The sequence below is a fragment of the Heptranchias perlo genome, chromosome 3, assembly GCF_035084215.1.
Source record: "Heptranchias perlo isolate sHepPer1 chromosome 3, sHepPer1.hap1, whole genome shotgun sequence".
Classification (NCBI taxonomy): domain Eukaryota; kingdom Metazoa; phylum Chordata; class Chondrichthyes; order Hexanchiformes; family Hexanchidae; genus Heptranchias; species Heptranchias perlo.
This window is the reverse complement of record NC_090327.1, coordinates 68418823-68434495: the sequence shown is the minus strand read 5'-3', so window position 1 is coordinate 68434495 and position 15673 is coordinate 68418823. Positions and strand designations below refer to the sequence as shown.

Sequence of the window (15673 nt, the reverse complement as noted above, 5' to 3'; positions counted from 1 at the left end):
TACAGTTGTAGCATGACTTCCCTGCTTTTATACTCCATCCCCCTAGAAATAAAGGCCAATATTCCGTTTGCCTTCTGGATTACCTGCTGCACCTGTATGTTGACTTCTTGTGTTTCATGTACGAGGACACTCAGATCCCTCTGTACCGCAGCATTTTGTAGTATTTCTCTATTCAAGTATTATTTTGCTTTTTAATTTTTCCTCCGAAAGTGGATGACTTCTCATTTTCCCACATTATATTCCATCTGCCAAATGTTTGCCCATTTGTTTAACCTGTCAATATCCCTTTGCAGACATTTTGTGTCCTCATCGTAACTTGTTTTTCCACCTATCTTTGTATCATCAGCAAATTTGGCCACAAGACACTCTGTTCCTTCATCCAAGTCATTGATATATATTGTAAATAGTTAAGGCCCCAGCACTGAGCCCTGTGATACCCCACTAGTTACAGATTGCCATTTTGAAAATGACCCTTTTATCCCGACTCTTTGCTTTCTGTTAGTTAGCCAATCCTCTATCCATGCCAGTATATTACCCCCAACACCATGAGCTCTTGTGCAGTCATCTTTTATGTGGCACCTTATCGAATGCCTTTTGGAAATCCAAATATACTGCATCCATTGGTTCCCTTTTATCCACCCTGCCCATTACTTCCTCGAAGAACTCTAATAAATTTGTCAGACATTATTTCCCCTTCATAAAACCATGTTGACTTTCCTTGATTGTATTATGAGTCTCCAAATGTCCTGCTGCTACTTCCTTAATAATGGATTCTAGCATTTTCCCAATGACAGATGTTAGGCTAACTGGTCTATAGTTACCTGCTTTCTGTCTCACTCCCTTCTTGAATAGGGATGTTACGTTTGCAGTTTTCCAATCCGCTGGGACCTTTCCAGAATCTAGTGAATTCTGGAAGATTACAACCAATGCATCCACTATCTCTGTAGCCACTTCCTTTAAGACCCTCGGATGCAAGCCATCAGGTCCAGGGGATTTGTCAGCCTTTAGACCCATTAGTTTACCTAGTACTTTCTTTCTAGTCATGATGTGGATTTCTAGTGATAGTGATTGTTTTTAGTTCCTCCCTCCCCTTGATTTTCTACTATTATTGGTATATTATTAGTGTCTTCTACTGTGAAGACAGATACAAAATAGCTGTTCAATTTATCTGCCATTTCCTTGGTTTCCATTATTATTTCCCCAGTCCCATCCTCTTAGGGACCAATGTTTACTTTAGCTACCCTCTTCCTTTTTGTATACTGGTAGAAGCTTTTACTGTCAGTTTTTATATTTCTCCCCTCCCCCTCTTCCTCTGGCTCTGTACTTGCTTAAAAACTTTAACTCTTTTAACACCTTCCAGTTCTGACGAAAGGTCTTCGACTTGAAATGTTAACTGTTTCTTTCCCCACAGATGCTGCCTCTCTTGCTGAGCTTATCCAGCATTTTCTGTTTCATGCCAAAGCTCTTTTTACAAGCGATTTTGTCAACATGTGAAAATCAGCTAGTAACCAATTCAGTGATGTTTCAGAGTCTTTTTCACCTCATCAGGTGCCAGGGCTCGAGCACTTTTGGCAATGAATGTGATATGCGCTTTTGGTTAGGTGTGAAAAGCACCTCATCAGGTGCTAATGCACAAGCTTTTTGATGCTTAGGGCTGATGAAATGTCCATACCTGAGGACAACAATTCTGAAGGACACAGTTCATGTGGTGCCTCTAGCTAAAAAGCAAGTGAACTGTTTAAAAAAATTATTGTTAAATACTGTACAGTATTGCTAGATGTGATTAATCTGTTTTTAAAGGTAACCTGCAAATTGTATAATCTGTATTGTGTACGTTTGGAAAGTGATATGACAACTGTTTTGTATGTACTGCTGCAAATTTTATGAATAAAGTATATTTTTTGAAAAAAAAAATCTGTTTTTAAAGGTCCTTTTTTAAACAATTTTATAAGTTATTTTTAAAAAAGATTTTTAAGTCCTTTGTTTAAAGATTTGTTGTGTGCACTGTATATATTGTAATAAACTAAAAGACATATATACACTTTCATTTATCCATTACAACCCTGACCATTTTTACAGTACTATAATTGCAAACCAGCTTGCATTCCATTGTTAGCTTTTTGCCAAACTTGATACAACAGTTAAAACAATAGAACGTTGTGACTAAAATTAGTAGGCAAAATCATTCATTTAGCAGTTTTGTACTGTACTACTTAAAAAAACAATACCTCAGAAAACAAGTAAGATTTCTCACCCTTCTTGAAATTTTAAGTGCAATGTTCTGAAAATCAAGACTTTTTCCATGCCGAATCACAGAACTGTATGAGAAAGGGTCAGTGATGAAAGTGATGAAGTTCCCAGCTATTTTACATGTAAAAACATCTCCATATTTCTTCTGGCGAATTTGCAGAAATTTGAGAGGATTTGCACCAAACTCTAAAGCACAGCCCAAGTATGGAATCCAGCTATTTTCTATTGGAGGCTCCCCCTCTCGTCTGTGAATAGAAAAACATTGAAATAAATCAAAAGGAACAAATAATCCCTGCACATCATCCAGCTGCAGCAGACGAGCAGGAGAACCCCGGCATAAATTCACCCCAATAATGTGTCACTTTAGGAAGGCTTCTATTAAATATTTGGATAGGGTGGGGGGAATGGGACTAGCTAGATTGTTCTTGCATGGATCTTGCGCAGACTCGATGGGCCGAATGGCCTCCTTCCATGCTGTAACCTATGATTTTATTTAATTTAATAAAACATCTACAATCCGGCCAGTTCAGTTTCACGTTGCTAAGAGTTACAATAAGGAGCTGTTCACACCAAACACTGCGCAAGGTAACCGTGTATTAGTGCCACTGGCTAAAGGCTGCTACATTTATGCACTCAAATGTAAATAGAGTTCATGACCCAATCAGAAAATGAAACCTTTCCTATTCAGCATTTTCAGAGATCTCCATCATTTTCAGTGTGAATTCAACATCTGCTTGCTGAAAAACAGCTTAAAATAAATATAAAACTGCATTTTAAAATGACAGTAAGGTAGTTTCCATACTCTTAACCATATTTACGATATTATACCATGGAAAATTGCATCATATGGAACAGTAGGATAGATTTTACCAATCCACGCACCTGCCACAGAGCTTTGCAAACTGGAACTGCCTATCAGTCGTGAAGGGCCGGTGTCTATCAGTCTTTTCGAAGTTTAGGAGGCCCAAAATTGCACACATTATAAATATGATCTCACTATTGTATCACACAGAGTTAAATTAACCTGCTTGTATTTTTAAAACACTTGAGATATACTAATTACGTAAGAAATAGAAGCAGAAGTAGGCCATACGGCTCCTCGAGCCTGTTCCGCCATTCAATCAGATCATGGCTGATCTTCGACCTCAACTCCACTTTCCCAGCCAATCCCCATATCCCTTGATTCCCTTAGAGTCCAAGAATCCTGCAGTGATTGCTTAGCCCTTTTAATAACAGCTTCAATTGGCTGGTACTATCAATGAGTGATCAATAATCATACCTAAATCCTATTCTTTTTCCACATTTGCTAATGTACATTCATTCATTATGTTTCATAAATTCTGTTCCAAATGACTTTATATTTATCTAAAACTGCCATACCTCAGTTCATCAATTTAGCTGGCCTGCATCTCTTCGATTGGTATTAATTTCTTTTGTCCCCGACCAAATAGCTTAATGTCATCAGAAAAATTTACGATATTGCTAGAATTATGCTCTTCCATATTATTTATGAATAGTGCGAACAGCAGAAGGCCCAGAAATACCATTTTCTGACAGAGCTTTTTCCATTTATTACCTTCTGCTTTGAACTAATTATGATGTGGAGATGCCGGTGATGGACTGGGGTTGACAATTGTAAACAATTTTCCTGTTTGTTTTTTTGTTGAATGTGTATTCGGGGGTTCTGCAGGTGACACCTCTCTGTCTGAACACGGTGATTGCCTTGGCAACGGGCAGTTGCAGGGGCATTCTGTAAACACCATGTATTGTTCTATATGTATAAATGCGTAGGCTTCAAGGAGCTCCTGAACATTTACCTGAGGAAGGAGGAAGTCTCCGAAAGCTTGTGAATTTAAAATAAAATTGCTGGACTATAACTTGGTGTTGTAAAATTGTTTACAATTGAACTAATTAGCCAGATCCCAATTCATTTATTTAATATGCCACTGATTCCATGTGATGTGGGGATAAATTTTCACCTTTACTACCTGGTCAAGCGCATCACCCGCTGCAGAGCCCACCCGAATTTCACCCCATTGCCTTGCTGACCTACGTTGCATTCTGGTCCTCCAACACTTTCAATTTAAAATTCTCATCCTTGTGTTTAAATCCTTTCATGGCCTCGCCCCTCCCTGTCTTTGTAACCTTCTCAAGCCCTACAATCCGGCCCCAGAATTCACCATTCCTCTTGTGCATCCCTCCTTCCCTTTGCTGCACCATTGGTGGCCGTGTATTCAGTTGTCTGGGCTCTGGTTTCTGGAATTCCTTTCCTAAATCTCTCGGCCTCTCCACCTCCCTCTCCTCTTTTAAGACCCTCCTTAAAACCCGCCACCTTGACCAAGCTTTTGGCTATCCCCCTCCTAATATCTCCTTCTTTGGCTTGGCATCCATTTTGGTTTGCTTATGCCTCTGGAAGCGTCTTGGGATGTTTTTATATGTTAAAGGTACTATATAAATGCAAGTTGTTGTTTCTCTCCCCCAAACCCTCTCCCCACCTCCCACCACCACCATAATAATATGTATAAAGTTGAATAAAGCGATCTAGTGATCAGTGGTGGAACTGATATAAAAAACACCAGCTGATATTTTAGAACAAAACTTGAGACAGGCTGATGACAGTCTCCTGAGTGTTGTTTTTAAAAGACTATAAATCATTACATGGTATCAGAACTGGGATAGAAGTGGAAGGTTTAAAGCTTCTAGATCATTTGAGACAAGAAGGAAGTATCACAGAAGTGTGGAGAAAATGGAAACAGAGCTTTGAATTATATGCAATAACAACAGGCCTAGAAAACAAAACAGACAATTTGCCAGCTAGAACTTTACAGCATACGTTAGTGGGTGTATAATATATTTATGTATGGTGAGGGAAAGGATAAATAGAGCTAAAGCTATCACTGGAGGAATATTTTATACCTCAGAACATTACATAAGAATGACATGTGTTTGAGATTTCAAACAAGGAAAAAATATTGATCAATAGGTAACAGATTTGAAAAATTCCAATTCTTGTAAGTACAAATCCCCCATAGACAGCCTCATTAAAGACAGAATTGTAGTTGGAATAATAGATGATCATGTCAGAATCAGATTGCTGAGAAAGAAGTCTAGATCCATTTAGAAAGCATTTCATACTTGCAGAGCAGCAGAAGCCAGAAAAATAAAGATACAACTGCTATGAGGTCCTAGCAGTGCTGTAATTAATGAGTGGGGCAGAGATATCAAAAAATCAGATCTAGCAGTAGATCGCACGAGAGGAAAAGGTGTTCAGCTTATGGACAAATGTTTGTGTTGAGAATAAACAAAATTACTTTAGTAAAGTATGCAAAATCATCCATACCTGATAAACAAAGAATTAAAGAGAAAGTTTATAGAATTTAATTCAATCTGAGAGTGAGAGTGGATTTTTTATTGATGCAATTCGGACAGGAGATGACGATGATTGGACAATTAACCTCAAAATGAAAGGGGACGCAGTTTATTTTAAGCTAGCTATGGCAGCTCAAAGTAATCTCATGCCGTAGTCAATTTACAAGAATATAAGTACAAAATTGAGCTGCTCTAATCGAGGTGTGTGAATATAAAGACAAATACAAATGTCTAAAATTTCAAGTCCTTGGACTTTGAACATGTCAACACTGAGGGCTGATCAAAAGAACTGGTACTATCACTAGCGAATGCCTCAAAGTGATAAGAGAAATATGCTGATCTATTTAAAGGCTTGGGATGCATTGTGGGAAAGCAGAGCATGGGATTAAAGCCAAACACTCAACCATTTATACATTCACCAAAGAAAGTACCAGCTTGTACTTCATGATAAAGTTTATGATGAGGTGGATAGAAGAAACTTGGTGTAAGAAAGAAAGTCAAAGAACCAAGTCAGTCGGTCAGCAGTATCGTGACATTAGTCAAGCTAAACATTGAACAAGTGACAATATGCCTCACCAACAAGGATTTAAATAAAGTCGTAGAAAGTGAACAGTTTTCAATGCAGAACATTGAGGAACTGGAGTCATGGATATCAAAAGGCAAAATCTTTAGCACAACTTCTGCAAATTGCATCTACTGGCAAGTATAATTGAATGAAAATTGGATAAAATTATGCATATTTAACAGTCCTGTTGGCAAATATGCATATACCCTTAGGGATCACCTCAGCTTCAGAATTTTTTGAGTGCATAATATGACAGATGCTAGATGATACTGAAGGATGGAAATTATTAAAAATGATATCCAGATTTGGGGAGAAAATAAACAGAATCACGACAAAAAGTTGGAAAAAATACAAGTAAGAGAACACAATTTGAAGCTGATTTGAATAATTGCAAGCTTTAAGTGCAAAAAGTCAGTTACGTAGGACACATACTCACAGCGGCACTCAAGATGATAGAAAAAATTTGGAAGCAAACACATGAAAACACCAAGCAACCAAAATGACCTGCAACAATCTTGGCAAGATGAATTACTTAGGCAAATTCCTGCCTAATTTATCAGATATCACAAAACCACTAAAAGCTACTTGAAAAGACATAGCTTGGCATTGGACTTATGAGTATGATGAGGGAATTGAATAATGGCTTGTAGTGAAAAACTACAACATAAGCAGTAGTAGCACTGATGTTTCAATTTCAGGAATGGATGCATTCCTACTACAGGAGAATCAACGCCTAGTGTACATCTCAAGAGCATTTATACCAATTCAATGCAGGTATGTCCAAATAGAAAAAGAATTTGCAGCTGTAGCAATTGGATGCAAAAAGTTCCATAAATATGTATATCCAAAAAAATGTGTTGGAAAGTGATCATACACCTCTTGAGACAATTATGAAAATGATGCTTTACAAGATCCCACCTTGAATACAGAACATCTTACTTAAGTTTCAAAAGTATGTAGCAAATACGCTGAGTTTAAACTACATACCTAAACCCAATGACGCAGATGACGAAGATTATCAAATTACTGTACCTGGTATCTTGACTCCCAATGTCACAAGGGATAACAACTTGCATTTATATAGTGCCTCTTAATTTGAGAAACATCTCAAGGCCCTTTACAAATAAGCAACACTACTGAGATTTAACAGTAAATCTGTAACAGTTTTGTAACAGTTTGGTGGTTACAGAAACTGAGAAAAGAGTCATGGGGCTCGATTTTAGGATCGTGTTTCCGGCGGGTTCCCAGCGGGGTGGCCCCGAAAATCCCGATATCCGGTCACGTGACCGGATCGCGACGAAATCCTGGCCACTTCCGGGTACCGCGCTGACGTGCGGGGCTGCGCGCGCAAGCCCCGCTGGTGGGAATCCCGCAGGGAATTAAAGCCAGCGGGGTTCCACTTGAGAGTACTTACCTTGCTCGTTGTGGTCAGTTAATGAGCTGAAGCAGCTGCCAAAAGAGGAAGTGTGGGATTTTCGGTTCAAGGCAGTGAGTTTCCCACACTGGGGGAAACAGTCTCCCTCCAACCAGGCGTGTTGCAGCCAGCAGCCTGTGGCAGGTGCCAAGGTGCGCTCCACGGGGGAGAGCCCTCACCCACGCAGGAGGCCACCGCGTCACATAGGGCAACCCCTGCCCTCCACCACCCCCCGCCAAGCCAGAGGACAGACCGACACGAAACCGCAGCCCCAGTCCGAGGAACCACACACCTACCCTGCACAACCCCTCAGACCAACACCTGCCAGTTGGGTGGTGTGTGGAGACCCTCGGAGGACGAAGAGCATGACCAGCACCAGCAGCCTCGCAGTCCACGCCGTCCGCCGTAGAGACGTGGATCCCCCCAACACGGTGTTGTTGCACGCCCACCTGCACAGCAGGAGGGAGGGCTACCGCAGAGAGAGACGCGTCGCAGAGGGCACTACCCTCGCCACAGGGTCCACAGACCGAGGCGCAGCTACCCGGACCTCTCCGAGCAGCAGTGCACAGGGAGGCGCAGATTCGCTCGACATGTAGTCGTGGAGATCTGCAGCCTCTTTCATGCCGAGCTGCTCCTGGCTGGCCCCAGCACCAACTGCTTACCTGTCGCTGTCAAAGTCACCACTGCCCTCCACACCTTCTCCTCCGCATCCTTCCAGGGTGCAGCCGGCTACACCGCCGATGTCTCTCAGTCGTCTGCGCGGACGAGCCCTGCAAATACACCTGCACCTACTCTGCAGTAACACGATGGGTGGCATCAGTGGTGGGTCCTCATAGTGATACCCAGGAGCGGGTATTATTGGACACAACGGACAGGATTCGCGGAGAAATGGCAGTGGTGGTGTCAATATAATGTGTGCTGTTTGTTGCTCTGAAATTCAATATAGGTGACACCCATGACAAACCCTCAGACACCCTTGTGCACCCCCTTCATGCTGACGAGACGTTTGCCTCACGCTGCCTACTGCACATATGTGATGCATGCCCTGTGGCTGCAGCACAGGTGGTGGCAGGTTGAGTGAGGCTGGCCGTGAGGGAGATGCACGAGAGGGTGAGTATGGGATGGAGCAATGAGATTGAATGAGGATTGGGTTGCGTGTTAGTGGCAGGGTGAGTACTGGCGAGGTGAGTAGGTGGAGGTAAGATGAGGATGGGGTTTGAGTGGGTATGAAGGGTGATGTGACAGAATAGTGTTGGCGGTGCCGAAGGAGATGTGGGGTGGGGGCAGTGTTGTGGCAGACGGAGTGTAGGGGAAAGACTTCGTGTTCTCACTGCGGCTGACCTACTGCGGTCATTGCAGCGCCTCCTGCACTGTATGCAGGTGGGCGATATGTTGGTGGCGCAGGTGACCCCCTCTGCCACCTCAAGCCAGGTCTTCTTGGTGGCAGAGGCAGACCGCTTCCTCCCGCCCGCCGGGGGGAAGATCTGTGTCCTCCCCCTCCTCCTCACCCCATCTGATGATACCTGGGGTGAGGCATCATTAAACTGGGAGCAGCCTTCCCCCTGGGCTGCTCCATGCTGCAATTTGTCCCATTGGTTGCAGCATCTGTCAGTGGAGGACTGCCCCTTTAACTAGAGAGCCTCCAGCTGACAGATCGTACTGCGCATGCGCAGCCCGACCGACGCGCAGGCCAGCGCCTTGGACCCCGGAGGAGCAGGTAATTGATTCCTATTAGTGTGTTGCCTGCTACGATCGCGTGGGCAACCCACTAATTTCGCCGAGCGTGTTGACCACGCTCCCGGAGGACCACCCGCTGGGAACCCTCAGGCCTGCTAAATTCGAGCCCATGATCTTGGATTTTCAGACACAAAATCTGAAGATGCTACAACAATTTTGGGACTTTGAGACAAATTAATTATTGAAGAGTGACATCTTCAAGAGTCATAAAGTTCTTGTAAGAACATAATAACGTAAGAAATAGGAGCAGCAGCAGGCCATACAGCCCCTCGAGCCTGCACCGCCATTCAAGAGCATTGAATGGCTGATCTTTGACCTCAACTCCACTTTCCCAGCCGATCCCCATATTCCTTGGAGTCCAAAAATCTATTGATCTCTGTCTTGAATATATTCAATGACTGAGCATCCACAGCCCTCTGGGGTAGAGAATTCCAAAGATTCACAACCCTCTGAGTGAAGAAATTCCTCCTCATCTCAGTCCTAAATGGCCGACCCCTTATCCTGAGACCATGCCCCCCTAGTTCTAGACTCTCCAGCCTGGAGAAACAGCCTCTCAGCATCTGCCCTGTCAAGCCCTCTCAGAATCTTATATGTTTCAATGATTTCACCTCTCATTTTTCTAAACTCGAGAGTATAGGCCCATTCTACTCAATCTCTCCTCATAGGACGTTGTACTTGCCGAGAAAATTTCTGTTGGTAAAAATATATCAAATCCACCAAGGAATTGAAAAATCCAAAAGGTTAACAAGAGATGTCTTGTTCCTGCTAGCATGAAGGCACAAATTGCAGATGTGGTTAGCCATATCCAACATGCAACACATAGTAAAAGTATAACTACAATTACTTCCATTTATCTAGTGACTTGATGTAAAAAAAATCCCAAAACACATCACAGAAGGGCACATGGGAAACAGACGGCAAGCGTGAAAAGGAGAAATTAGGAGGGGTGACCAAAAGCTTAACCAATAGATGTGTTCGGAGAAGGTTTTTAAAAGGAGGAGAGGCAGTGGGGTTTAAGGAGGGAATTCCAGAAAGTGGAACCCAGGAGGCTGAAGGGTCTGCCGCCAATGGAGGGAGGGACACACAAGAGACTAGAGTCGGAGGAATGGAAAAGTTGGGTTGTGGGAATAGAGGGCTGGAGGAGGGTGCGGAGGTAGGGTAGGTATTGAAACCTAGAATTCTGTTAGTTTTTTCAGTCTCATCAACCTGAGGTTATGCCTTTAATATTCTGTGAACCTATACTCCCAAGTCCCTTAGCTCTTCCACAACACCAAGCCTACTTCCATTCAGAGTATAATTACTGCTGTTATTTTTTTTAACCAAAATGCATCACCTCACACTTATTAACATTTAATTCACTCAAAGTATTATTATTACTTTTTTTAAAACCACAATGTACCACTTCACACTTATGGACATTGAATTCCACCTGCCACCATTCCCCCATCTTTCCAATATCCTTTTGCAGTTTCCTATGGTCTTCTAAACAATTAACTATATCTTCTATTTTGATATCATTTTCAAACTTCGATACCACTCCCTCCAGGCTTATGTCCAAATCATTGATACACATAGTGAATAGAAGTGGCCCCAGAACGGAATCCTGAGGGACACTATTACCACATTCCAACTGCTCTGGAAAGCTGCCCTGAACTCCTACTCTGTTTTCTCCCTTCTAACCAATTTTAATCCAGTTTGCTATCCTCCCCCTAATTCCAAACCCCTTAATCTTCTCCAGTGATTTCCCATATGATACCTTGTCAAGGCCTTTACATAGGTACACTATATCCACTGTATTTCCCCCATCTACCATGTCTAGATCTTTTTGGATTTGTGCACGTCGATAAATTGTTAGAGCTACGGGCTTTATTTACCTCGGGCTTCTATAACTTCTTTTGTGATTTCAACAGTTTCTAATCTACAGTGATCAGTAAACTGTATCTTCATTTTTTATATTTCTCTCTTATTTCATTTGTGGACACCATTGCAAAGTATTTCACTTCTCTGTTATCAGCACTTCTAGGCTAAAGAGCTCATACTTTAAGGCAGTATTGAACTTTATTCTGAAAGCTTTAGAGAATTTAATAAGGGACATCTAATGACATTTGTGACTCACTTTTACTTTGTCATTGTAACAGTGTAATAGATAGAGAAGAGAAAGAAATAATGTACAGCCTACTATTGCGAAATATGTAGAATACAGTTAGTACAGAGAACAGATTACTTAATTATACTAATTGGACCTTATGTAAATCAAATGAATCCGAAAATAAGCTTTCCATAAAAATTTGAATTCCTATCTGAAACTTGATAGGATTTTTTTTCCGACTATTAGCAGTGAATATTAATGAAATCAAACTTCAATAGGTAAATTAGGTTAATTAGAAAGCAGACTTTCATCAATAAATCATAAATCCTATGAAACTAGAAGGTCAAGTAAACCTAACTTTAGGAAATAATATGTTGCAGCACCTCATGAATTTTTTTAAGACATTTTCCCTCCAAATTTCTCCCCTCCTTTCCTGAAGGAAATCAGTCATGCTAGTGAATGATTCTGCAGTCAAAGGATGTCCTCCAGTATCTTGCCCAAGTAGCCATTCTTCGCTTGTGATCCTAAGAGTGAGTATCGCAGGCCACTTTAGTATGATACTGGAGGGTGTCCATCATCTGTAGATGAATATACCAGCATGAATAAGCTAAAACTTTATGTCACCCAAGAAAAAATGGCCCTATCCATCATGGCTGCCCCAGAGGAGGGCGAGGAAAGTGAGTACATTTTCTGAAGCCCTGCTGTTGGGAATACGTTACTTACTTCCCAGTTCCGAAAGATTCGAGTCGACCCCAATTAGTTACAGTGGCACGTACTTTATTATAAAGAACAGTTTAATACATTCAGTATTTAAGCAGCAGTTTACAGGATGGAAACAGGAGATATATTACCCGCTTCCACTCTGGGTAGGGCTCACACGCCTTGGCCTCTCGCGATCCTCATGGCCCCCACCCTCTTGGATCCTGCCTTTTGCAGACTTCTTTCCTTCTTCCAACACGGGCATTGGGCTCCTGCCAGCACGTCCGCCTTAACAACTGGTCTGCTGCCTTCTGAGGGATCCCCTTCAAAGATTCTTGGTTGAGCTGTGTCTTTATACACTGTTTAGCAGGAAGTCCTGTGGTCAACTGACTACACATCCCTAGTCCAGATAGTAAAGCAGACAGTAGTCCATCAGCTTGACAAAAGGATCTCACTTGCTGGCACCAGGCTGACATCATCGACTTGCTGGGACAATAGCAAGACATTCAACCTCGTTAGGAGGAGATGGGTTAAATGTTCCCTAATCAATATGTTGATGTTGTTAACGACATGGGACAATGGCCAGGTATTCAGCCTCATCAATATGATGTGGAGATGCCGGTGATGGACTGGGGTTTACAATTCATCAATATGCCGGTGATGGACTGGGGTTTACAATTCATCAATATGAGATGAACAGCTCACCCATTTCCAGTATCGCAAAGAAAGGATGAGCTGTGTCTCTACAATACACATCCCCCAGTCTAATCACTTCAAAATACGGAGTATCTGTAGCTATCCCCAGTAACAGCTAGTGATCCAGGCTTATAATTTGTACAGCTAAATGTATTTCATAAAATAATTCTTTATTACACTTATAACATATACCTTCATAATCTAACACTGCATAACTGGCAGGCCTTTCAGGCAATGGGCAGCTTATTGAAAAATCATAGGTGTACTGCAATTTCCATCTGTTCGCACTAATGGGTGGAAAATCGCATGTATTGTACCCATGCTTTCGTAATAAGTCATCTGCTGTGTACAAAGCTCCATTGGTGGCACAGGGTCTCAGAAAGTAAAATAGATTCCTCAGATATTTCAGCTCAATTATCTCCCCGACAGAACTATTAAGCTATGAAAATGTTGCTATGGCTTCAGTCACTTTGTTTGGGCTAACCAGGCTATGCAAAGCAGTTTGTCAACAATTTAAACATAGGCACTTTAAATTAGGTGCAGCAATACATATACCCCATGCCACATAAGGTGAGGGAACATGCAGCTAGAAAAGTGCAGGGAATTCTGAACCCGAGAGGAATGCAGCCATCCTAGAATCCATGGCATCGCAGGCAGTGTAGGTCGCTGACTGCAGGATTCTGTGTAGATTGTCAACAACTAAATAAACTGACAGTGGTGGGTGTTTGCTCCATGCCTCGCACAGAGAAGATCCATGAGAGGTTAGGAGGTACCGAGTGTCTGATGGCTCCAAAGCTAACAAAACGTTACCAGCAGGAGCCAATAAACACAAGGACTCAATCAGCTTTGCTAAATAATCAAGGGTATATGGATATATGGTTGTGCTGATCAAGATGCAGAATGCATCTGCCACATTACAGCAGCTGATAAAATCCCTGGCCTGTTAAAATGTTACACCATTTTCAGGCCAATTCGATTCACTCCACGTGATATCAAGAAACGGCTGAGTGCACTGGATACAGCAAAGGCTATGGGCCCTGACAACATCCCAGCTGTAGTGCTGAAGACTTGTGCTCCAGAACTAGCTGCGCCTCTAGCCAAGCTGTTCCAGTACAGCTACAACACTGGCATCCACCCGACAATGTGGAAAATTGCCCAGGTATGTCCTGTCCACAAAAAGCAGGACAAATCCAATCCGGCCAATTACCGCCCCATCAGTCTACTCTCAATCATCAACAAAGTGATGGAAGGTGTCGTCGACAGTGCTATCAAGCGGCACTTACTCACCAATAACCTGCTCACCGATGCTCAGTTTGGGTTCCGCCAGGACCACTCGGCTCCAGACCTCATTACAGCCTTGGTCCAAACATGGACAAAAGAGCTGAATTCCAGAGGTGAGGTGAGAGTGACTGCCCTTGACATCAAGGCAGCATTTGACCGAGTGTGGCACCAAGGAGCCCTAGTAAAATTGAAGTCAATGGGAATCAGGGGGAAAACTCTCCAGTGGCTGGAGTCATACCTAGCACAAAGGAAGATGGTAGTGGTTGTTGGAGGCCAATCATCTCAGCCCCAGGGCATTGCTGCAGGAGTTCCTCAGGGCAGTGTCCTAGGCCCAACCATCTTCAGCTGCTTCATCAATGACCTTCCCTCCATCATAAGGTCAGAAATGGGGATGTTCGCTGATGACTGCACAGTGTTCAGTTCCATTCGCAACCCCTCAGATAATGAAGCAGTCCGAGCCTGCATGCAGCAAGACCTGGACAACATCCAGGCTTGGGCTGATAAGTGGCAAGTAACATTCGCGCCAGATAAGTGCCAGGCAATGACCATCTCCAACAAGAGAGAGTCTAACCACCTCCCCTTGACATTCAACGGCATTACCATCGCCAAATCCCCCACAATCAAACATCCTGGGGGTCACCATTGACCAGAAACTTAACTGGACCAGCCATATAAATACTGTGGCTACGAGAGCAGGTCAGAGGCTGGGTATTCTGCGGCGAGTGACTCACCTCCTGACTCCCCAAAGCCTTTCCACCATCTACAAGGCACAAGTCAGGAGTGTGATGGAATACTCTCCACTTGCCTGGATGAGTGCAGCTCCAACAACACTCAAGAAGCTCGACACCATCCAAGATAAAGCAGCCCGCTTGATTGGCACCCCATCCACCACCCTAAACATTCACTCCCTTCACCACCGGCGCACTGTGGCTGCAGTGTGCACCATCCACAGGATGCACTGCAGCAACTCGCCAAGGCTTCGTCGACAGCACCTCCCAAACCCGTGACCTCTACCACCTAGAAGGACAAGGGCAGCAGGCGCATGGGAACAACACCACCTGCACGTTCCCCTCCAAGTCACACACCATCCCGACTTGGAAATATATCACCGTTCCTTCATTGTCGCTGGGTCAAAATCCTGGAACTCCCTTCCTAACAGCACTGTGGGAGAACCGTCACCACACGGACTGCAGCGGTTCAAGAAGGCGGCTTACCACCACCTTCTCGAGGGCAATTAGGGATGGGCAATAAATGCCGGCCTTGCCAGCGACGCCCACATCCCGTGAACGAATAAAAAAAAAGTTAGATGAGATAAACACTTCACCCATGTCACTAACATACTAACCCAGGTAAGCAAAGCAGGGTGCTAAGGCTGAGAAGTGCATCATTGGCTAAGGCTAAGGTATTGTACTTAAGGACACTGCTCTGCATCAAATAGCATGGAGGCCTCCCAGTGCCGTTTAAAACAGGCACTCAATGAATGAAGAACTGTGCTGCAAAAGCCCACGAGGAATTCATCCTGGGTTCCATTAACATTTATTTACATAATTATAGTGGGTCTAATGAAGCCAGC

The 15673-nt window shown here is 43.2% G+C and overlaps 1 protein-coding gene across 1 annotated transcript in view; it reads right to left on the bottom strand.

Moving 5' to 3' along the window:
• The window catches only part of LOC137308286 (cytochrome P450 7A1-like), a gene marked incomplete at its 5' end in the record, with an annotated part of 37115 nt that extends 34525 nt beyond the window's left edge, over positions 1-2590 (bottom strand). Inside the window, one exon of the mRNA XM_067977103.1 lies at positions 2255-2590. Coding sequence (XP_067833204.1) covers positions 2255-2590 — 336 coding nt within the window. The remainder of the gene's footprint in view (positions 1-2254) is intronic.
• Between the last annotated feature and the right edge of the window lie 13083 nt (positions 2591-15673).